At 51.5% G+C, this 22,909-nt stretch overlaps 3 protein-coding genes across 6 annotated transcripts; 1 reads left to right on the forward strand and 2 right to left on the reverse strand.

Annotated features, from left to right (window-relative positions):
* The first annotated feature begins 41 nt into the window (after positions 1-41).
* On the forward strand, positions 42-9,134 carry Nfkbib (NFKB inhibitor beta). Of its 3 annotated transcripts, XM_013149906.2 has the most exons (7): positions 129-303; positions 1,461-1,509; positions 6,519-6,624; positions 6,705-7,023; positions 7,889-7,977; positions 8,065-8,337; positions 8,984-9,134. In XM_013149906.2, coding segments are annotated over exons 2-7 (891 nt in total). In that variant the 5' UTR covers positions 129-303; positions 1,461-1,507; the 3' UTR covers positions 9,086-9,134. The 3 variants fall into 3 exon arrangements, with proteins under 3 accessions (XP_063108789.1, XP_003467300.2, XP_013005360.2); XM_063252719.1 differs by lacking the exon at positions 1,461-1,509 and having other exon boundaries at positions 42-303; positions 8,065-8,398; XM_003467252.5 differs by lacking the exon at positions 1,461-1,509 and having other exon boundaries at positions 45-303.
* A 79-nt stretch (positions 9,135-9,213) lies between these two features.
* Ccer2 (coiled-coil glutamate rich protein 2) lies at positions 9,214-11,997 on the reverse strand. Its single transcript, XM_003467156.4, has 5 exons — positions 11,272-11,997; positions 11,124-11,161; positions 10,891-10,978; positions 10,104-10,579; positions 9,214-9,542 (listed from the first exon to the last, which is right to left on the reverse strand). The coding sequence occupies exons 1-5, from the start codon at positions 11,318-11,320 to the stop codon at positions 9,453-9,455; spliced, it is 741 nt and encodes a 246-aa protein (XP_003467204.2). The 5' UTR covers positions 11,321-11,997; the 3' UTR covers positions 9,214-9,452.
* A 624-nt stretch (positions 11,998-12,621) lies between these two features.
* On the reverse strand, positions 12,622-22,882 carry Sars2 (seryl-tRNA synthetase 2, mitochondrial). Of its 2 annotated transcripts, none has more exons than XM_003467157.5 (16): positions 22,582-22,879; positions 19,463-19,558; positions 18,099-18,128; positions 17,383-17,523; positions 17,253-17,307; positions 16,641-16,704; positions 16,314-16,419; positions 15,692-15,739; positions 15,473-15,581; positions 14,805-14,850; positions 14,634-14,721; positions 14,448-14,557; positions 13,470-13,563; positions 13,299-13,391; positions 13,132-13,197; positions 12,622-13,047 (listed from the first exon to the last, which is right to left on the reverse strand). In XM_003467157.5, the coding sequence occupies exons 1-16, from the start codon at positions 22,846-22,848 to the stop codon at positions 12,904-12,906; spliced, it is 1,557 nt and encodes a 518-aa protein (XP_003467205.1). In that variant the 5' UTR covers positions 22,849-22,879; the 3' UTR covers positions 12,622-12,903. The 2 variants fall into 2 exon arrangements, 1 of the variants encoding a protein (XP_003467205.1); XR_001200696.3 differs by having other exon boundaries at positions 12,923-13,047; positions 13,299-13,366; positions 22,582-22,882.
* Between the last annotated feature and the right edge of the window lie 27 nt (positions 22,883-22,909).

A 22,909-nucleotide genomic window follows, 5' to 3' on the forward strand; every position in this document is an offset into this window, starting at 1 on the left:
TTCACTCTGATTGGGTAAATTAGGGGGAGTGTTGGGGAATTCCCAGTAGGGCGGAAGCGCCGGAGCTCCCCGCAGAGCCCAGACAGGCGGGTGGCCGGAGCGGGTCACAGAGGTTTTTGGGACCATGGCTGGGGTGGCGTTCTTGGGGAAAACTGCGGACGCTGATGAATGGTGCGACAGCGGCCTGGGCTCTCTGGGTCCGGACGCAGCGGCTCCCGGAGGTTCAGGATTGGGCGCGGAGTTGAGCCCGGGGCTGTCGTGGGCGCCCCTCGTCTTTGGCTACGTCACTGAGGACGGGGACACGTGAGTGAACCTTAGACTACCGAACGGAACCCTAGACTCCAACATCTGTTTCTTATCAGTCTCTGATCCCTATGGTTTCCTAACCTTTTACTCCTAAGTCTGTCTTCCGGCGCTGGGTTTCCCGATCTGTAGCCCCAAAGCCCTAAATTGTAACAGAAGCGATTTCCTACTTTCATCCAAACTGAGACATTTCAGACTTTCTATTTTCAACTCCTAGAATCCACCACATCCTATGGACTGATCCCGAAACTCGATTTCAACTTTCCGGACCCCAGCCTGGTGATCTTTATTAAAACACTGGCTCTGGTTCCTTCTGACCTTTAACCTCCAAATAGGATCTTTATCCTTAGCTCCTCCTTAGCTCCCCTTAGACTTTAATTTCCAAAAATAATACTTTCCCTTGACTCTGCGATCTTGTCTTGTGAACACTGATGTTCAAATCTTAAATTCAAAGCGAGGATGTAAGTTCCATGAGAACAGAGATCCATCTGGTGACTAAATACTTCTCACATACTAACACGTTTCAGACCTTATTTTAGATACAAGTGGTATGGCAGTGAGGAAAACAGGCAAAAACCTATCGTTATGGATTATATATTTTAGTATGAGCTATATAGAAAGGTTGTCAGGAAGGAAAGGAAAAAAGAAAAGAAAGATATTAAGAAAAGAGACATTAGTAAGTATATTGAATTAAGCAAAAATAATGCAACATACCAAATTCATAAGAAATTTCAGGGTAAATTTATAGCATCCAAGAGTTATATTAGAAAGGTTCTTAAATCTTTTATTTTGGAAAGTTAAAGACACAGAGAAAGAACTAAAAGACTGTCGAAAGCAATAAGTGCTTTTAAAAAAAAAAGTGAAAAATGAGACACAAACCGAGAGGAGAACATTCTGGGCAGAAAGAACAAGTTTTAAAGGCCCACACGTAAGGGACTGTACGCGGGCTTTTTTCTGCTGTGTTTACTGCTATATCCCCAGTGACTCAAGGCCTGACCTATACACTCATTAAACACTGATCTCAAAAAAATAGCTTTGGTTTCATTAATTTTCTCTATTTTCTTTTCTTTCTATTTTATTGGTCCGCATTCAGACACTGTTATTTTCTTCCTTCTAGTTACTTTGGGTTTAATTTGTTCTTGTTGTTCTTTTTGTAGTTTTTAAAGCAGAAGCTGAGGCCACTGATTGGAAACCTTCTTTACTAATGTAGGTGTTGGGTGCTACAAATTTCCCCTTGAAGTTTCAGCAATATCTCCCAAATTCTGATATGTTGCATTTCTATTTTCAAGGAATTCAGTGTGCTGCATTTATTTATTTATTTATTTATTTTGTGATTCAGACTGGTGTTGAACTCACTATGTATCCCAGGTTGGCCTTGAACTTGCAGTGAACATCCTGCCTCAGCCTGGGATTACAAGCATGCACCACCAAACCTGGCAATTCAGTGTACTTTCTAAATTTCTCTTTTGATTTCTTCTTTAACCAGTGAGTTATGTAAAAGTATGTTATTTAGTTTCCATATGTTTGGAAGAATTTCCATATATTTTTGTTTCTGATGTTTAATTTTATTGTGGGTAAAGCATATACTTCATATGTTCTAAATTAGATTTATTGAGATTTATCTTGCAGTCCCAAATACTGTATGTGCACTCAAATAGAATATAAACCCTGCTGTTAAGAGTAGTGCTCTCTAAATGTCATTTAGAGGTTGTGTTGCTGACAGTGTTAATTCAGGATGACTATAGTAATTTTCTGTCTGCTTCTACCAATTATAGAAAGAGAAGCATTGAAATCACCAACTATAATTGTAAGTTTATTTCTCTTTGTAGTTCTGTTAGGTTTTACATTGTATAATCAAAGCTGTTATCAGGACCACAGCGATTAGGATTGTGTTGTTGTTGTTATTGCTGTTCTGGTACTGAGCCTTCAAATAAGGTCTTGTGGGCTGGGAATATAGCTCAATAGCACAGGGCCTGCCTGGTAAGTGCAAGGTCCTGAGTTCGATTCCTGGTAGCAAAACAAAACAAAACCAACAGGGTCTTGTGCATGCTAGGCAAGCCCTATATCATGAAGTTGTACCCTAAGCCTCTCTAATTGTTGGTTGGTTAGCTAAAACTTATCATTATGAAATTATAGTCTAGCCAGGTATAGTAGCACAGGAGGATCACAAGTTTAAGCCCAGGCAGGAAGTTAGCAGTTTAGCAAGAATCTAGCTCAGTTAACTGACACTAACATGGCATATTTTTTTCGAACATTTAAATTTTATTTATTTGTTTTTTGGTATCAAACTCAGGACCTTGCGTTGCAGGCAGGCACTGTGCCACTCACTGTGCCACTGAGCTGTATCCCCTGCCCTACTTTTTAATTTTAAACTACTTAAAAATTTTTGTATCTAAAGATAATTTCTTGTTGATAATATATGAAGTATGATCTAAATATATGATGAATGTTTAAATTTAAAAAGTATTTACTGTAGTAAAGGACACATTTCTACTAATCCCACTCTAAATGCTCCTCCTTTCTCTGAACACGCTTATCCCACTGTTCTGCCACTTCCTGAAGCAGTTCTAGAAGTTCTCTTTCATGAGCATTTTTATGAGGTATGATTAAAAAGTACAGTGAATGCTTCTGCCAGGTACCATCTAGTGGAAAGGCAGGCTTGTAAAAATACATCCACCTTGTTCACCATATCAGGCACTGTGCTGCATGCCTTGAACCCCAACTACTCAGCAGTGGATGACAAGGAGGATTGTAAATTGCTAGTGCAGCATGAGCTGCACAACCTACCATGACCTTGTCTCAAAATAAAAAGCTAAAAGATTGCTATGTAGTTCAGGGTAGAGGCCCTGATTTGAACCCCCATTACTGCAAAAGAGAGGAAAAAACTCAACACACATCACACACACAAAACAAACTAGGGTGACCTTCTTTATCATGAAGATGTGGCTCCATCGTATATTCTCATGTGTTTCTTATGTGAAATCTCCAGTCATTCCTATTTTTCTTTTGTGTTTTTTTTTTGTTTTGTTTTGTTTTGTTTTTAAGGATTTTTTGTTTTTCAGGTTTGGTGCTAGGGACCGAACCTAGAGCTTCCAGCTTGCTAGGCAAGCATTCTACCACTGAGCCAAATCCCCAGCCCCAGTCATTCCTATTTTTATTCCTCTCTACTTATGATGCTTTTTCTCTAGCTTTTTTTTTTTTTTTTTTTTTTTTTTTTTTTGATATAGGGTCTTACTGTTCTGGGTGGCCTTGAACTCACTGTAGTCCAAACTGGCCTTGAACTGATCGAAACCCTCCTACCTCAGCCTTTCATATGCTGGGATTATAGGCATGTACCATGTCTTAGTTACTTTTTACTCATCGCTGAGACAAAATACCTGAAGCCCAAGTTGGGAAAGGAAAGGTTTATTTCTTACAGATTTTGGAGGTTTCAGTCTACACTCAGTTGGCTCCAAGGTAGGCGGGCATGGCTGGGCCACAGTTCATGGCCACTGCAAACAGCAAACAGGAACCAGCAAAGAGAGAGACAAACCTTCCTGCCATTACATCACATCCTGGCTCCACCCCTATGTGGGTGTAGCACTGACACCATCAATCCAAGCACTAGACAATGAACAAATAACAAATGCACAGTTCAAACTCCTGAGGTCTGGGGGCCACAGACATAAACCATGACATACCACCATGCCTGACTTCTGAAAGGTTTTTTTGGAGGGGGCGTAGTTTGAGACAGGGTCTCATTATGTACTTCAGGCTGGCTTTGAGTTCATTTTGTAACCCAGGCTGGTCTTGAACTCATAATGATCCTCCTGCCTCAGCCTCTCAAGTGCTGGGATTATAGGTATGTGCCACCATACCTAGCTGTTTCTGGATGTTTTTAGAAGTTTTGTCTTTTTTTATTTTTTTAAAGACTTTTGTCTTTATCACTTTTTTAACAATTGATTTTTAACAATGTGCCTATGATAAACCTCACAGTTTTTCTTCACATTCCCTGTTTGTAGGATTCATTGAGCTTCCTGAATCTGTGGGTTTATAGTTTTTATAAATTTGGAAGATTTCCATCTATTATTTCTTTCTTTTTTCTTTTTTTTTTTTTTTGTCTTTTTCGTTTTTATCGGTACCAGGGATCGAACTCACGACTGCCTGCTTACAAGGCAGGTGCTTATGCCGCTGAGCTAAATCCCCAGCCCCCATCTATTATTTCTTGTAATGTTTTCTCTGCCTTTCTCTTTAGGGGCTTCAGTGAAACATATACAAGGTATCTTGAAGTTGTCCCATAGCTCACTAATATTCTCTCTTTGGGATGGGTTCTTGATGTTACTGTATGGCTCAGGCTGGTGTTCTCAAACTGCTGGGCTCAAGAGATCCTTCTGAGACCCAGGCAGAAGGATCTCTTGAGTGTGAAGCCATCTTTGTGTTACATAGTGAGTTCAAGCCAGCCTGAGCTACACAATAAGACCCTATCTAAAAGAGAGAGAGGGAGAGAGAGAGAGAGACAGACAGACAGAGACAGAGAGAGACACAGAGACAGAGATTGAGAGAGAGGGGTCCTTCTGCCTCAGCTTCTCAAGTCACTGGCACAGGCATTCATTAGCATTGTGTCTTAGTTACACTTTTATTGTTGCTGAGGCAAAATACCTGGCACCCAAAGTTAAAGGAGGAAAGATATAGTTAGTTCACAGTTTGTATTGGTTATAGTCGATAATCAGCTGACTCCAAGGTAGAATGGCACATAGCAGAGGGACAGTAGTTCATGATGGTGAAGACAGCAAAAGCAACAACAGAGAGTGCGTGAGACAAGCTTCTTTCTGTCCCTTATATTGTATCCAGTCTACTGGGATTAGGGCAATGCCAATCCAATCAGTGGACTAATCCAAAAGTCACCCACCCTTAATCCCACCATTGCGCTAGGAATCAATCACACACTCTGGATTCAGCCACCTCTGAAAAACTGTATGACCACATGAGGCTTTTGGGAGACATCTAGACACAAACCATAACACGTGCCATGCTCATTCTGGATAGTTTTTATCATGTCTGCAAGCTCATCCAACATTTCTTCTGTAATGTTTTGTTAATCCCAGCCATTGCTTTTTCATTTCAGATGCTACCGGGTCTAGGAGTTTGATTTGAGCATTTTTTTTCTATCATCTGTGTCCCTACCTAACTTTCTGAGCACATAGCATGCAGTTACTTTGATATTCTTGCTTGCTAGTTCTAACACCCATGTCATTTCTGGGTTTGTTTCAGTAAGTTTATGATTCTCATGATGGATCATTTTCTTGCATACCTGATTAACTTTGATTAGAAAGCCAGACATTGAGAAGTTTCCGTGTTAGGTTAGGTAATTCTGTTTTCCTATAACTATTCCTGGGAATTGTTCTGGGATGCAGTTAAATCACTTCAAAGTAGTTTAACCCTTTCTTGAGTAGTTTGATCCTTTATTATTTGTTAGGTGTGTACTGAGCCATGTTCCTAAGATTTATTATTCCCCATTTCAGAAGCAAAACCTTCCTGAGCATGACAGTGTCATGTGAATGACCAGTTGCTCTAGTCCAGCTGGTGGGGAGCCACTATTCTGAGTGAATCATGAATACTTTTCTTTAATCCTTTTGGGTGATTGTCCCACCTCCATCCCTGGACTCACTCACAGACTCTGCTCAGTGCCTGGGTACTTGTTGGAACCCTCTGCCAATGTCCAAGGCTCTTTCCCTGTGCATCTCTCTCTTGGGTACTTGGCACTATGACTCAGCATCTTGGTTTCTTCAGACCCTCACTTACAACCTGAGACCCTTTCTTCCGTTCCCTGTCTCTGTACCCACCTATGGCTTGGGCATTCTTTCCAACAGTAACCTGTGGCAGTCAATTGTAGAACTTTACCTCCTGTTCCCTGTCTTTCAGGAATTACTGTGAATTTCTAGTGTCTTTAAAACTATTGCTTCAAGTACTTTTTTTTTTTTTCTTTTTATTTTCAGTTGTTTCTGATGGGAGAGACATTGGTCATACTGCTTCATTTTGAATGGAAGTGAAGTCCCATTTAATAAACATTGATTAATCTGCTCTAATGAATTAGCTGTGCTCTCTGAGCCTTACAGATATTGACAGCTCTTTCCAGAACTGCGGTCACAATGCTTAGGATGGAGTAGATGCGCCATGTTTGTTGTGGGCATTTGCAGTATTTGACCCTGCCCTCTGAGCCCTGTCTTTGTCCCCAGGGCACTACACTTAGCCGTGATTCATCAACATGAGCCCTTCCTGGACTTCCTCCTTGGTTTCTCCGCGGGCACTGAGTATCTGGACCTGCAGAATGATCTAGGCCAAGTAAGCCATGGGGGGACAGTGCAGAGTGTTGGGTCAGGTGTCCTCTGTGTGACCTTAACCTCTGTTCTCTGCTCCTGTAGACAGCCCTGCACCTGGCAGCCATCTTAGGGGAGGCATCCACGGTGGAGAAGTTGTACGCAGCAGGCGCAGGGTTGCTAGTCGGAGAGCGCGGGGGCCACACGGCTTTGCACTTGGCTTGCCGCGTGGGGGCACCCGCCTGCGCACGCGCACTGCTGCAGCCCCGCCCTCGGGAAGCCCCCTATACCTACCTCACACAGAGCCGAGACCACACCCCCGAAACCTGCCACACACCTGCTACCTTGCACCCTGAAGCTGAGTTGGAGGAGGAGGAGAGTGAGGAGGACTGGAAGCAACAGCTGGAGGCTGAGAACTACGAGGGTGAGGGTTGGGAAAGGACCCCAGCCCCTAGGCAGGGCTGGGCACCCATAGGGCTTAGTACTTGGCTCTGGGCTCAAAGCCTTTCCAACTCAAAACCCAGCCCCTTGGAAAATCAACCCTGGGCTTCAAGGACTCTGGTATCAGGATCAAGGATCTCCACTCAGACCCCAGATAATTGAGATGGGACAGATGGGATCCAGGATGGTGGCTTCAGACCAGTTGGGACCAAGTCTAAGCCACCAAGATCCAGTGGTTGAGCCCAGGCTCCCACCTGCAAGGTGCAATCCATCCATCCAAGATCACTGTTTTTACACCTGCAGCACAGACCCTGCCCACTCAGCACTTGGGGATTGAAAGCTTGGGCTTTGAGGGACTCTAGCACTCCAGGGTCCCAGTCCTAGGCAGCAGGGTGCAGGGCCAGCAGCCTCCTCCACCAGGCCTCATGGGAAAGGACCTGTCTTCCATGGCCCTGGCTTCTGAGTCTCAGCTGCCCCATCAGGAAGCCCAGCCATCTGGGGCCACTCCACAAATGGATGGAGGTCATGTGGTATTCAGAGCCCATCCTCTTACCCAAGGTCACAAGCTCTTCGGATGCTCAGGTCCCAGATGCTGTGTGAAATAAGACCAGAGACTCGGGTGTCCTGACCCCAGGGTTCTGGGCTCTCATTCAAGGGCCTCTGACTCCTCACCTTTGGGACCCATACATCCTCCTGCCAGGGACTGGTGAGGACCCTCAGACCACCCGAGAGTCAGGCATCGAATGTCCACATCTCTGGTCTACCTGGGATGGCCCCCCACTAGGGTGATATCACTGGTGGCCCAGAGACCTCACTCCATTGTCTGACACCAGTCACTCTCTCCCCAGGCCACACGCCACTCCATGTGGCAGTCATCCACAAAGATGCAGAAATGGTCCGTGTGCTCCAGAATGCTGGAGCTGACCTCAATAAACCGGTGAGGCGCTGTAGGGGGCAGGTGTGTGTGGGGGTGTGTGTGGGGTGTGTCCTAATCAGGCCCAGTGACTTCTGCTATATGCCATAGGAGCCCACGTGCGGCCGGAGCCCTCTGCACTTGGCAGTGGAGGCGCAAGCGGCCGATGTGCTGGAGCTTCTCCTGAGGGCAGGTGCCAACCCCACTGCCCGCATGTACGGGGGCCGCACCCCACTGGGCAGTGCCCTGCTCCGGCCTAATGCAGTCCTTGCTCGCCTTCTCCGTGCCCATGGAGCCCCTGAGCCTGAGGATGAAGATGAGAAGGCTGGCCCCTGCAGTAGCAGTAGTGAGAGCGACAGCGACAGTGACAGCAGAGATGAGGGCGTGAGTCAGGAGGAAGGTGGGAAGTGGGAGGCAGCCCAGCACGAGTCAGGAAAGCGAGAAGGTACATAGGTGACCCTGAGACCAGTGGACCTTGGGCTGCTGCTGTAGGGAACTCAGCAGCTGTGGGAGTGATGTTGACAGTAGTGGGTACTGGATGGGGTGGCAGGAAGAACTTGGGCACAAGTGGAGAGATCTTGGTTATAGAGAGGAGTGGAGACAGCTTGGGGAGGGATTTGAGGGCATAGGAGTTAATGAACTCAGGCCACAGGTGGTGACTGTGGCAGCAGGGATTAGAACACGACTGCCAGGAGACAGGAGGAGAGGTTTTACTGGAGAACCCAAGTGGTAGCACACTGGCAAGGGACCGTGGAATGGGTAGGGGGCTAAAGAATTTGGGCCAAGGCTAAAGGTTGGAAGAGGGACCTCCAGTTGCTTGTGAAATACAATCCCAGACTGTGTGGCAGGGGAACCCAGGCCTGGGAGCTGGGACCTTGGAAAAGTGCTTTGAGCACCAGGCATGGGGAAGTTGAACCAGGAGCAGGGGAACTGGGTTTTGAGGCAAGACCAGATCTGTATGGTGTTGTGACTTGGGCAATGGGCAAGGTGGCAGCCGCCTGAGCCCCTCTGCCACCCGCTCTACTTCTAGGATGAATATGATGATATCGTGGTCCACAGTGGAAGGAGCCAAAGCAAGCTACCTCCTGCCCCCGCGTCCACACCTCTTCCTGACGACCCTGACCCCATCTGACTTGTTAATATAGTTGCCAGTTTAATAAAACCTCCATTCTGACAATAGAGCCCCGACTGATGTGCCCTTTCCAGTCCTCTGGGTCATTCTGGGGCTCCCCGCTCGCCAGAGTCAAGGCTGCACAATCCTTCGTGGTTTTCTTTGTGCTTTATTCACGCAGAAGGGTGGGTGCAGTGTGGTGGGGGTCATGGTGTTTCCTGGGTGGACCCGAGTCTAGCCCCCACCCAGCTTAGACCCCCTCAAGCTTGGTTCCTAGGTGCCCCCTTCCTCCCTCCCCTGCAGGTTGGGGTGGAGTGGGCGCCACGTTTGGGGTCAACAGTCCTCCGCTGTAAGGACACTTTGGGGAAGGAGGAAGGGATGAGGTGGGTCAGCCCTCCCTCCGGAGCGCCTCCCCCAGCATCACGGTGGCCTTCTTCAGCTCATCACTCACACGCTCCAGCTGCTCCATGTCACGTCCCTGGTAGGGTCAGAAATAGTGATCAGTGTTTAACTGCAAAGGCAAGCCACCTCCTGCAGGGGTCACCTGTCACTTCTCACAGTGGCAGCCCACAGCGGTCATCCAAGTCTTGGTGGCATGTAATGGGCATGTTTGCCACAACCTGGAAGTCAGGTCTTCACTGTCTGCTGTACGGGACTACCAAAGGCACCAGCTTGGGTGATCCATTTGTGATGGGATGGCCACTTTGGTTAGTGCCATCAATCCTGGCGACATCTTACTCTCCATTACCCAGCAGTGGTGTCAGACTCTAGCCTAGTGAACCTGCCACAGCAGCCACTTCCTGGTGGCCAACTTGCTGGTTACACAATGGCAGGAGTGGCTAATGGGGCAGTAATGATGGCCTTCCCAGTGACTGTAAGCCCAGATGGGAAGTACTTGAGCCCACGGAGACCTCACTTAGTGGTTGGTACCTAGGCCTTGGCCTCGGCCATTGTGATCTGCTGGTGGCGGATCGTGCTGTGTGCTGCCCATCATCAGGAGCTGTTTGTAGCGATATGGGGATACTCGTCCCCCACTCACCTGCCGCTCTGAAGCTTCCTCCTCCTGTTTGGTCTCAGCACCTGGCTGCTGGTGCTGGTGGTGGTGACGGTGTGGTGAATCCTCATGTCTCTCTCCCGCATCCTTCTCTGCCCCCTGCCAGAGGCTGTGGCTCCCGTCCAGCACCTGCACACCCTTCTCTGCCTCAAACTGGGATGTCTCTTCATCGCTGGCCTTCTCTGCCTCCAGCTTCTGGGGGTCCCTTCCCCCCTGCGGCCGGCTCTTCCACAGGTCCTCGAAGGTCTCTGCAGGCCCCTTCTTTTCTTCCTCCTCCTGGTGGAGCCGGCTGTGGAGCTGCTCCAGGATGGCCTGTTCTCGCACCTCGGACTTGGTGCTCTCTGCTGCCGCCTCTTCCTCGCCCCTCACTTCCTTGCTGGACCTTGTGTTTTTGGAGTCCCCACGTAGCAACTCCTTTTCCTCGGGGGGCATGCAGCCATAGGGTTCCGTCTTACATATCTCTGGCAGAAAGAGAGAGACCTCTGAGCAGCAAGCCGGGAAACTGAGACCCTGAAGAGTTCTGGGTCCCAACCTGAGGCCTCTCAGCCCAGAACTGGGAGAGGAAGGGCAGGTGCTGGGGATGTGCCCAGTCCCATCCTGTGGCTCTGCAGGCACAGAGCTGGGGGAGGGTGGAGCTGGAGGCCAGGCTGTGTCAAGTGGGAGTACTGGACAGGCTGTGGGCCTGGGGTGTGATGGACACCGCTTCAGGCAGCGTATGCTAGGTGGGAGGGTCTACCCTCCCTGGTGCATGGAGAAACTGGGGTCCCCTTACCCTTGTGGAGGAGAGCCATGCAGGGTCCTTTCTGGGCTTGGCCCACAGTCAGCACCTCGGTGACCACCTCCACCAGACAGCGGGTCAGCTGGAGAAGGGGTGAAGAGGAGACTGAGGGCAGGGGAAATTGGACAGAGTGGTTGGAGGGTTGGGGGTGGTGGGGATCATGGAGGAGGCTGGGTGGGAAGGGGTCCCCGTGGAGTGAGCTGGGGCAAGGGGTCCACGTTCCTCACCTCCTCCTTGTGGGGTCTGGGCAGGGGAGCAGAGGCTGCTGTGGAGGAAATAGACGGGTGCTGTCCTCGGTACTGACCCAGCTCCTCACCAGCCCACCTGATCCTGCTGGCCCACAGCCCAGCCCGAGCTGGAATGTCTGGCACTCACCAGCTCCCAGCAGCAGCAGGAGCGCAAGGACAGGCACACAGCGCACCATGGCGGGGCGTCTGGACTCTGGTCCTCGGCTCTGCGGCTGCTACCAGCGTCTTATAAACCTGTGCAGCAGCCCCCAGAGGGGAGAGAGTGATGTGGCAGGCGCCCCTCCCGTGGCCCTGCAACAGCTGCAGGCCAGCCAGCCGGCCCAGGACCCTCAATTATTCATGGGGCCCCTCAGGCTTCCCGCTTGGAGTGCTGCAGAGGGAAAGCAGCTCACCCAGGTTCCAAGCCACAACAGCCATTCACTGAACCCCACCCAGCTCCTCTCTGCACCTCGTTTTGTCATCTGGAAAGTGGGTTTCCCCCACCTACTTCCTCAGAGCTTGGAGTGGGTTCTGGCCCGAGTGCCCAGCTCCAGCAATTGGGCAGTGTGCAACCTGGGGCAGCTGCCTAACTGTAAAATGGTCTCATTTATAAAAAGTGTCAATGATGACCTCCTGCACCTTGTGGGCGAGGCAGAAAACACTGTGTGTAGTGCTTAGGGCAGCGCCCTGCCCTGGGAACCACACAGGCCCACATGCCACTCCAGTGAGCTATTTTGTACAATGGGATGGAACCCAAATCCTCATGAATGCCAGGCAAGTGTTCTACCATTGAGCTACATCCTTGGCCCTATTCAGGAAAACTTTTATTGAGCACCTTTCTATGTCAACCTTTTTTTTTTTTTTTTTTTGGTACTAGAGATTGAACTCATGACCTCATGCTTGCCAGACAGGTGCTTGTGCCACTGAGCGACACCCCAGCTCTATATGCCAACTATAGGCTGTGGAGCTACAGTAGTGTATAAACCAGCCATCATCCCAGCCTTCTTGGTGCAGACACGCAGAAGGGGAGACAACACTCATAAATACGCTTTATGCAGGGAAGGCAGGAATGACTGTGGGGAACCCGAGGACAGATGTGAGGTCATGACAACTTTGTTCTTTCCGCTCTGATGGAGCTGAGGGAGCTCTAGGCATGGGAAAGCCTGCTCTCAGGAGCAGGGACGCAGTGAAGAGCAGGGGACAGGGTGGATAGGCCGCTCTGTGCAGCCCGAGGAGACAGTGATCGGAGTCTGAAGTGCTCTGAGGGGGCTGCTGGGGGCACTCATGAGCTGGGTGCACATTGGGAAGCATGTGGGGGGTGCAGCTGGGGAAATCTATGGCTGGAGACATTGAAGGTGACCGCCCAGCTTGTTCCCAGTCAGCATCCTCATAACCCCACTGGGTGGCCGTCAAGCCAGCCACAGGTGCTTCGGCCACAGTCCTTGTGTCACAGAGGCCCTGCTGATCTGGCCTTGCTGAGCAGTCCACAGCATCTCCCTTGCTCACTCTAATTGTTTATTGGGATTTTCTGTTCAGCTGGGAGGGGACAAAGGAGGAGACACACAGCTCCATTCCCCTTCCACATCTTAGGTATCTTGTTTCCTGTTGCAGGTGGCCCCATGATCACAGGGAGTGGGAAGCAGGGGCGGTGAAACTGGTGTGAGGAATGCAGGCTGCAGGATGCACGCAGGAAGATGGGCCCAGTGTCTAGGGCCTGTGAGTTCCGGGAGGCAGGGACAACCCACAGATGGGTGCAGGTGGTTCTCAGTGTTAGCTGGTGTTAGCTCAGTGTTAGCTGGTCAGGAAGACTGGGCTTCTGGGGCTGATTGGGGCCGATGTACTGGAGGGGCACGTGGGTGGGTGCTGTGATCCGATCCGTGCCGAGGTATGGCTGAAGGGCAGGGGGCACGAGGACCGAGCCATCCTGGGGGCAGACAGGCTTTAGGATGCTGCCGCCACAGCCCTCCTCTAGCCTTCCCCTTCCAGATAGGCCCTCCAAGCTCCTCACCCTTTGCTGATTGCTCTCCAGCAGGGCGATGAGGACACGGGGGACGGCGCAGGCTGTGGCGTTTACCTGGGAGGGAGGCATGCTCAGAGCCAGGCTTGCCAGGCCTGGGGGGATACAGGAAGGGGCAGATGGTGGCAGGCAGGCCAGCAGGGGTGCACCAGCCTCACCGTGTGGGCGAAGCACAGCTCTCCAGTCTCGGTCTGGAACATGATGTGCAGGCGGCGGCTCTGGAAATCTGTGCAATTGGAAGCGCTGGTGACCTGGGGACAGCTGAGGGTGAGAGGCTCATCCGTGGGGGGGTAGGCCCATCCTTCCTGTCCCCCAACAGCAAGGCTCACCTCTCCAAAGCGGCCTCGTCCGGGCATCCAGGCCTCAATGTCAAACTTGCGGTAGGCAGGAAGGCCCAGCTCCTGGGTGGGCATGTCCAGGACCCTGTGGCCAGGGTCAGAGGCGTGGTGAAGATTGGCAGGGGTTATGGGTGAGGGGGAAGGGGGTGAAGTGGAGTCCAAGGAGGAGCAGGCAGCCCAAGCTGAGGGAAATGGCAGGAAAGTGGGAGGCGAGGACAGTCACGAAGGGGAAGAGGTGAGACAGGCTGGGAGGTGGCAGAAAATGCAGGGGTAATAGAAGATGGAGGAGTCTCCAGGCTGATCCCTGTGGCTGTGCTCCCCTTCTGTAGCGGGATTGCTGGGTGTGGTAACCAGCACTTTTGGAGGTGGAGGCAGGAGGACTGCAAATTTGAGCCTACTCTGGGCATTTTTTTTTTTCCTATTTTGAAACAGGGTCTTGCTATGTAGTTTCAGGCTGGCCTTGAACTATGTAGCCTGAATAGGCCTTGAATTTGTGGCAATCCTCCTGCCGTGGCCTCCCAAGTTACAGGCAAGTGCCACCATTCCTCGTGTCAATGTATCTTAGTGACATAGTAAGACCCTATCTCAAAATAAAAAACCAAAAGGGCTGAGGGTGTAGTTCAGCACAAAAGCCCTGGGTACCACCCCCAGTACTGGAAAATAACACAACAGCACCCCCAGTTTTTTGTTGGGGCACTGAGGAAAAAAAAAATCTCACCTTTTTCTGTCTTTCTCAAAACCTATGAGTACCTGAAGGGGTGAGTAAGGCTAGGGGCGTCCTCCCTTCCCTGCCCTCACTTCCCAGTGCGTGTGCAGGAGGCCGGAGACGGGGACCATGAGGGGAGCTCACTGCAGACACACACTAATGTCCCACCCAATCCTGTCTTCACAGGACAAAGGAGGCTACAGAGGGGAGCCCCTGGTCCATCCTGTCCCTCCCTCAGTCCTGCTCCCCCAACCCCTCCGCACCGGAAGTGCAAGCCCAGCTCTGTCAAGATCTCCACCTGCAGGGCCAGGAACTCCTCCAGCAGCTGTGAGCTCTGCTCCAGCCCGGGGCCTGTCACCCCGAACATCTCCACCTGGGTGGGCGGGGTACAGTAGTCAGGGGGCCTGGCAGGCTGGGTAACCCCTCACAGTGTTCCCAGCCCCACCAACCTTGGTGAAGTGGTGCACCCGGTAGAGCCCCCACGGCTCCCTCCCGGTGTCTGTCTCTGGCCGGTAGCATGTGCTTGAACAGACAGTCCTGGTGAAAGCAAGTGAGGCTGGGTCAGGGAGGCAGCATGAATGTTGCAGCTGGGGGCAGGGTTTAAAAGAAATGGGTGTCACCTGACTGGCAGGTCCCTGAAGGCCACACTGTGGTCCATGAAGTAGCCTGGGAGGAGGAGAAGGGGAGAGGATGGGGCCAGCCAGGGTGGCCATCACCTTTGCAAAACTCAAAAAAGGCATTTCCTTTGGTGGCCACAGCCCCGTTCAGAGTAACTGCTGGGTTACCACTGTACTGCTGTGCAGTCAGTACCTGCACAACGGGCTCTTCCTTTGTTAAGACAGGGTCTCATTCTGCAGTTCAGGCTGGCCTGGGATTCATTACGTAGCCCCAGGCTGGCCTTGAACTTCTGGCAATCTTCCTCCCTCAGCCTCCCTAGTGCTGGAGTTTCAGATAAGTGCCACCACACCCAGCTGTTTTTTTGTATTATAGTACTAGGGATTAGGACTCAGGGCCTTCCCATTGAGCTATATCCCCAGCCCTTTTTAAATTTTTATTTTAGGACAGAGTCTAAATTGCCAGGCTAGGGTCAAATTTGCAATCCTGCCTCAGCCTCCCAGTGCCAGGGCCACACGTGTACACTACCATGCCGAGCCCAACGTACACAATTGTGTATGTTGGCCCTTGGGTAGCTGAGATCTCCTGGGCAGGTAGCCTTGTCTGCTGTCCCCAACAATGCTTCCCATTGTCCCCCACAATCTTTCTGCCCCATCACCCAGGTGGCCCTCACCTGCGAGCCCCACTTCTGCTGTCCCAGCCAGGTTGAGGTCTTCAAAGCGGGAGGGGTCGATGTTGTAAACTTGGGATGGGCTGGCGTTAGGGGTCATCCCACAGCCTTCCTGGGGAAAAGCAGGGGTGGGAGCATCTAGAGTTGCACTGGCCTCCTGGCTATGGCCAGCTGCCTGCCCCAGCCCAGGGCAGTCCCCCGAAAGTTCAGGGCCTCACTCACAAACACGGCTCCGCGGAGGAGGTCTGGCACCGTCATGGGGGTGAAGCCCTGTGGGAGGAGTCAGTGAGGTACAGGCCCCCTTTGTCACTTGAGTGACTCCCCTTCCCCAGTGGAACACACCAAGTCAGGCCTGACAGCGGGCCAGGTTCCTGGTGTCTGTGTTACCAGGGCTGCCCTGCTGGGGGCTCCAATTCCTCCCTAAGTTCAGCCAGCACAGGGCAGGCAGAGGTCTGGCCATATCCTGACCCAGCAGACACCCACCAGAGCTCCCTCCAGATTATGGGGAAATGTCTGACTTCCCCGCTGTAGCCAGTGCCCCACACTGATGCCTTGTGGATGCCAAACTTCTCTTTACATGCTAGGTGGGCAGTGAGGTGTGGTGGTTACACGTGCAGCCTCCCGGCCAGGTCCCTGTGCAGGCTGTGACCTTGGGCCAGTTAGCCCCCGCCCCCGGGTCTCAATTTCCCAGCTCAAAAGTGGGGATAGTAAGCACTCACTCCCTAAGATCATCGTAAGAGTTAATGTCGTTAGTACACACAAAGCCCTCCCACCTCTGTATAGAGCCCTCTAAACTCAGGGCCAGCGCTGCCCCCTCCACACCGCCCTCCTGGCCTGGCCATACCCGGCGGACAAGCTTGCTGAGGGTGAAGTTGACCAGGCCATGCTGCAGGAGGGCCCCTGCGCCACGCAGGTAATAGGAGCGGTGGCCCGACACGTGGGACAGGCGCCTGGGGACATATGAACAAACAGCCAAACGTATATGGGCAGGGCTGGTGGGGGTAGGGGGACTTGGGCACCTGGGGCAGAAGCCCAGCTGCCAGGCGGGTGGCATCAAACATTTATGCTGGGCGCCTCCCCGGCATCTGCACATCTTGGGCTGAGGCCCTCGGGTGTAGAAGCGGACACCAGCTGTTACAGTGGGGATGGGCGGGAGGGCAGGGGAACTCACTTCTGCCGGATGATGTCAAGCTTCTCGCCGATTTCCAGGTGGCCCCGAGGTTGGAAGGAGAAAGCTGGATGTGGGTGAAAAGCAATGGGGGGCGGGGGCACAGAGACTCAGGAACAGCAGGAAGGAGAGAGGGACCCAGAGAAAGGGAAAGAGATGGGGAGGTGGGGAGAAGACGAGTGACAGGGAAAGCAGGAAAGAGGAGAGAGGGACAGAGAAAGGCAAAGGGGGCATAAGAGGGCAGAGATGGGGCTGGGGGAAAGGACGCAGAGACCAAGGAGGGACAGATAGGAGGGCAGGACTGGAACAGCAGAGGCAGAGATGCGATAGAAAAAGATATGCTTGGGAAGGGAAGGGATGGGAGACACACAGAGGCAGGAAGCAAGACCACCAGAGCAGGGCACTGGAGAGCAGCCCTGGAGGTGAAGACAGATGGAGCCTGAAACTGATGGCAGAGCCCACGCTTGGCAAGGGAAGGCAGGTGGCGCCACTTCCCACAGGGCCAAGCACTCTCAACGCTGCAGCTGCACCTCAGCCCCTGGAGCCCCACACCGTGATCCCTGGTGTGCCTGGGCCCCACCCCAGCCCCACTCCCCGGCCCTGGGCATGGCCTACCTGGCTTGTCTCCGACCACCTGGAGCACACGGGCCTGGCTCTCGTTCCCGACAGGCTGCAAGGACACAGAAGTGGGGGTGTTATGGAAGGGACACAAAGAGGGCTCCTCGTTGAGCGCTGTGATACTTACCACGTCTGGGTGGGTCTGGTTGGGCAGCCTCAGTGCCTGCAGGTAGAACTGCTCTTCCAGCTGGTCCTCCCTGGGGTACAGGAGCACCAGCTGCTTCCGGATTTCCCGGCCGCGCGTCCGAAGGGCCTGATACTGAGGGTCCTAGGGACAGCACAAAGGGGTCAGTCCAAGGCATGGCTGGGACCCCTCAACTGGACCTTCATCCTCGCTGGCCAAGCCTCCAGGGTGGACCTCTGTTGCCTCTTCTTTTGGTCTAGCAACTTGAATTTCCTGTCAGGAAACCTCTGGCCACCACATGACAGATTCTTGGGGACAAGGCTCAGGCCCGGCCAGCTAGGACCTTGTGTTGCATTGGCTTCCCTGACTGGCTCAGTGACAGGCATATGACCCCTGCTGAACTCACGGGAACCAGGCTCAGGATCCTGGCTGGAGCACTCATGAAAGCATGCTGGCTCTGCCTACCCCTTCCACAAACCCACAAAGCTGGGCTGCGAATGAAAGGAAACAGGCAAACATGGCGCCAGGACCTGGATGCAGCTCTACCGGAAGCCAGCAGTTACACTGCTACGCTGGAAGCTAGCTGTTTCATAAGCCAAGAGCGTCTGCTCCTTCTTTGCCCCTGTACAGCTGTTTGTGTTATAATTTTTGTCATTTATAATGGGAGAATTGTGAGTGACACAGTAGCCACCCTGTCCACCCCCAGCTCCGTGCTGTACCTGCTGTACTTGGCTGTGGTCCTGGTTCACCTGGCGGAAAAGAAGGGAAGAGAGGAGGGTTAGGCTGAAAAACTTGTGAGGTGTGGTGAAAGGTCAATTAGGGTAGCAGATCTGGACCTCCTGCTCTGTCAGTGCCCAGTTGGGTCCCTCCATCACTCTGTGCCTCAGTTTCCCTGCTGGTGAAGTAACTAGGAGGATGAGGTGATGGAGCAGTCATCACACCAGCAGCACACCCCATGAAGGACCTAGGGTGCGGATACTGTCGCCTGCATCTTGGCCCACTCTGTGGCCTGGTCTCTGAGAAAGCCCATTCATGGATAAGCAAACTGAGTCTGTGAGTGGGAGTGTGAGGCCGGGTGTCAAAGGCCCTCGATGTTCAGAACCTCCTGTGACCCTGAGCTGCTGCAGAAACTGGGGAGATGCCCCCTTGGGTAAATCTCTCTCCATCTCTAGGCCTCAGTCTCCCTATCTGGAAGGTGGGATGACACTGCCCAGCTGCAGCTTCTGAGGAGACAAGTTAGTGCTGTCTCAACACAGCATGCAGTTCCGCCATTTTCCCTGGCTACTGTCCTTGATGGCTACTGTCCTTGGGTCCCCACAGTGGGGACCCAAACACTTCAGGCCCCGGGAAGCTGCTGGTGGCAGGAAATGCTGAGGAGCAGTGGACAGTAACCCACACGCCTGGGCATGTGTCAGCCTCCCACTTCCTGGCCGTTTTAACCTCTCAGCACCTCAGTTTCCCCAACTGTAAAACTGGATTTTTTTAGTACTGGGGATCAAACTCATGACCTTGCACTTGCCAGGCAGGCACTTGTGCCCCTGAGCTAAATCCCTGGCCCCTAAAACTGGATCTGTATTCTTCCCGTACCACAGCCTTGCTGTGAAGGTTAAGTCTGGAAAGCACAGGTGATGGTGCCTGAGGCACAGTGACTGTGACATGGATGTCTGTAACAGGGGCTGGAATCCTGGGAGCACTGAGCTGCAGGCTCAGTTCTTCTTTCTTATTCTGAGACAGGGTCTTGCTGCACTGCCCAACTTGGGCTAGGATTTGCGATCTTTGGCCTCAGCTTCTCAGGAGTCATCACAGGAGATGCTGCCCTATTGCAGCTATCTTGGAATCATGATGGGGAAACTGAGGTCAGATTAATGTAATGTAGTGAAGTTGTCAGCATAGAGAGAGACAAAGAACACTGTTGGAGACACTGGCAACAGCCACTAACCAATCAACCCTCAGGATGCTGCGGACCCTTGGGAGAAGAGGTAATAACTGTCCCATGGTTCAAGTGCCTTAAAATGGCTTTCCCATCACCTGTGGCCAGTGGTGCCCCCACCACTGCCCACCCCTGCTCAGGACAGTTGCTCACCAGCAGGGCCCGCACTGCCTCCGCCACAGTGTCCTTCTCAGCCTCCAGGCTCCGGATCTGCTCCTGCAGCTGCCTCAGCTCCTGCCACGTGGAGATCTGAGGGTGGGGAAGAGGGTGAGGTGCTTCTTGCTGCTGAAGCCTCGCCCCTGGCTACCTGGGCCCGCAGGTGCTGGAGTGGTGACCCCTCCCAGGCCCCCATGAGCCCCTCTTCCTTCCTCCCTCAGGACAAGAACTCTCTGATACTGGGGTGGGCACCAGGTAGCCACGAATAAAGGCACATTTCCCAGAAGCCTTTGCAGCTGCTCTTGTTGTCGTAACCAAGACCAGCCAACAGACATGAGTGGAAGAGGTACGTGTAACACTGGGGTCACTTCCTTAAAAATAAGCTGCCATCCAAGACTACTTCTCACTCCACTTGGACTAGACAAAATGGGCTCTGAAGACAGCGCAGCCCTGCAGAAGCATTTTTCCAAGTTTTGGGTTGTGACCAACATGGGCACACTGGAGTGAATGCCTGTGTCCACCTTCATATGTTCAAATCCCTGCCCCATGGGAGGGCATTAGGAGACAGAGCTTTGGGAGATCACAGCTCTGGTCACAAGGCCACAGCTCTGATGTGTGGATTATTGCACATATTAAAGAGAACCATCGTGAATGCTTCTTCTTCCCCCATGTGAAGACATAATGAGAACATGGCGTCTAGGAACCAGACACAAACCTGCTAGTGTCTTGACCTTGGACTTCCCAACTGATGGGAAATAAATAAATTCCCTTTGCTCAGAAGCTGCTCAGTCAAACTGGGCATGGTGGCGCACATCTGTGATCCCAGTACTTGGGAGGCTGTGGCAGGAAGATCACTGGAAGTTCGAGGCCAACCTGGGCTACAAAGTGTGCTCAAGGCCAGCGAGACTCTCACTCAAACAGACAAAAAACAAAACAAACCCTCCCCCCCCAACTACCTGGTCTATAGCTTTCTGGTACAACAGCCCAGACAGTGGGTTATAACATTAATTCAGGATTTCTACATGGGACATGGTTCTTCATGCCTGTAATCTCAGTACTCAGTGGCCTAAGGCAGGAGGGTTGCCACAAGTTTGAGGCTAGCCAGGACTACATAGTGAATTCAAGACCAGCCTGGACTAAACAGCAAGACCCTGTCTCAAAAACAAGTAACATTAATTTAGGATTTCTAAACAAGCACTTTAAAAAGATACAGAATGTAATTTTTAAAAAAGACTGCATCACCTATGGTAAGGACATGAAACTTTGGCTTCAATTGTGGGTGTGTGTTCTGGGTTAGGATGTGAGATGTACCCTCATTCTTGGCTACTAAAGACTTATGATGCCAAGTTACCTTTGTGTGTACTAAATGGAATATTCCACTCCTTAGCTTTGGTAAACGTTGGGCCCCTCCCCTTGGGACACCCATCCCCCCTCTCCTACAGGTTCTCCTCAGTCCACAGATTTTTGCCTAATGCCACTCACTTCCTCTGAGAAGCAGTCCCTGGCTGTCCTCTACTTTGCCTTCACAGTACTTACTTACAACTGTATGTGAAATAACTGTCTAGGGGGCTGGGGATTTAGCTCAGCGGCACAAGCGCCTGCCTTGCAAGCAGGCAGTCGTGAGTTCCATCCCTGGTACCAATACAAAGGAAAAAGACCAAAAAAAAAAAAAAAAAAAAAAAAAAACCTGTCGTGGTTACCAGGCTGTGAACTCAGCTCACCTTGTTATGGTAGAGCACAGTGGAGTAGTTCAGATGGCAGGTTCTAGAACCAAACAGCAAGGGTTCAAATCCCTGCTCTGCCACTCACCAGCTTTGTGATCTTGGCAAATTAATTAACTTCTCTGCACCTGTTTCCCTTTTGATAGACTGAGGGGGAAATAATGACACTTAATTCACAAGGTTGTTGCAAAAATTAATAGAAGCCAAAGTATAAAAAGCATATAGAACAGGCTGGTTGGGGGATTCAAGAGCAGACCAGGAAGACTAGGTGACCTTACTATTGTTCACCATAGAGATATAATGACTACAAACTTCGTATGGTGGTATATACCTATAATCCTAGCACTCTGGGAGGTTGACGCAGGAAGATCTGGGCATCTTGGTGAGATAGTCCCAGGAGAGAATAAGTATAAATAAATAGACTGAGGATGTAGCTCAGGGTGAAGGCCCTGGGTTCAATCCCCAGTGCAGGGGCAAAGATAATGATTCGTTTCAGTTTCCTTGTATGTAGTATTATATAAAGACTAATTTTTTTTTTTTTTTGTCTTTTTGAGGTAGTCTCACAATGCAGTTCAGGCTGGTCTTGAACTCACTTTGTAGCCTCAAACTCGTAAGGATCCTCCTGCCTCCCGAGTGCTTGGGATTACAGGCTTCGCCACCATGCCCGGTTGAACTTTATCATTACTCATTGCCTATTTTCAAGCCCTGGAACTCTGGATGTTCCTTAAGTATCTACTCAACAGAGCCATTCATCCATTAAAGCCTGTTTAACTGCTTGCTTCCCCCCCACCCCCCAGTCTTTTTGAAACAGAGTCTTGTTTTGCAGTTCAACCTTGAGCTCACTTTGAAGTCTAGGCTGGCCTCGAACTCTTAAGGATCCTCCTGCCTCAGCCTCCCAAGTGCTGGGATTACAGGTGTGCACCACAAAGTCCGGCAACCTGGGATTGGGAGACCGCTTGCTTCTTGTGGCATTGATGCAGCATTCTACCCCTATGAGAATGAGGCCCCACTGTCTGCGCCTTGTCAGCTTGATAATTCCTCATTCTGTGTGTAGTGTAGCCTCAGGGTAAGCCTGGTATAAGGATGGAGCCCAGGAAGGCTTGCCCCTGTCTATACTACTATAAACTCTAGAGCACATTAAGTACCCTACGCGTTGTGAGACAGACGCAAAAGGGACTTTCAGGATAACAGAAGGCATCCTTGGCACACAGGAAATCCCCAGCCCTCAGTCGACCATTGACACATAAGGGGATGCCATGCCCAACACACTAACCAACGTTGGAAGTAACTAAAATTTCTGCAATTAGACCCTCCCATCCCCAAAACGGAGCTGTTGCAAACCCAGCGCTGTAAATTCAACAGCCCGCGCCCGCCGTCCGGCGCAAGCGCACTCACGATCCCTGGCAGGTCCGCGGGCCGCAACTCCCCCTTGCGAAGTTCCAGGGCGCGCGCGACCTTTTCTGGGCATGCGCACAGCAGCTCCATGTCCAGGTGAGGGAGTGCACTGTAGCCTTCGCGCGCGTGCTGGTACAGGAGATTCGGGCTTCGTTTCTCTGTAGCAAAATTTCTCCATGGGTTCTGGTTGTAGACAGAGTCTCCCCGGGAACGAAGCCCTGGACGAGACAGCAAAGGCCATAAACGCCGCGGGACGGACGCAGCCATCTTGGATCGGAAACGAGAAGCCCTTTATCCCGCCCACTCAGCATTTAGACCAATTGCAAAG

This window comes from Cavia porcellus, unplaced genomic scaffold (assembly GCF_034190915.1).
Source record: "Cavia porcellus strain 051 isolate PalLab524CR breed Dunkin Hartley unplaced genomic scaffold, mCavPor4.1 scaffold_7, whole genome shotgun sequence".
NCBI classification, from domain to species: Eukaryota; Metazoa; Chordata; class Mammalia; order Rodentia; family Caviidae; genus Cavia; species Cavia porcellus.

Bases quoted from the DNA above. Each gene is read 5' to 3' on its own strand.
- Sars2 (XM_003467157.5), bottom strand. From the start codon at position 22,848: ATGGCTGCGTCCGTCCCGCGGCGTTTATGGCCTTTGCTGTCTCGTCCA. The intron at 15,582-15,691 runs GTGAGTGAGGCC...GCTTTTCCCCAG, and splicing joins TCCTCCGCGGAGCCGTGTTT to GAAGGCTGTGGGATGACCCC. The intron at 13,198-13,298 runs GTGAGGCTGGTG...CCTCCCTCCCAG, and splicing joins AGCTGTGCTTCGCCCACACG to GTAAACGCCACAGCCTGCGC.
- Ccer2 (XM_003467156.4), bottom strand. From the start codon at position 11,320: ATGGTGCGCTGTGTGCCTGTCCTTGCGCTCCTGCTGCTGCTGGGAGCT. The intron at 10,580-10,890 runs GTAAGGGGACCC...TCTTTCTGCCAG, and splicing joins CATGGCTCTCCTCCACAAGG to AGATATGTAAGACGGAACCC. The intron at 9,543-10,103 runs GTGAGTGGGGGA...TGACCCTACCAG, and splicing joins AGGAAGCTTCAGAGCGGCAG to GGACGTGACATGGAGCAGCT.
- Nfkbib (XM_003467252.5), top strand. From the start codon at position 125: ATGGCTGGGGTGGCGTTCTTGGGGAAAACTGCGGACGCTGATGAATGG. The intron at 6,625-6,704 runs GTAAGCCATGGG...CTGCTCCTGTAG, and splicing joins TGCAGAATGATCTAGGCCAA to ACAGCCCTGCACCTGGCAGC. The intron at 7,024-7,888 runs GTGAGGGTTGGG...CTCTCTCCCCAG, and splicing joins GGAGGCTGAGAACTACGAGG to GCCACACGCCACTCCATGTG.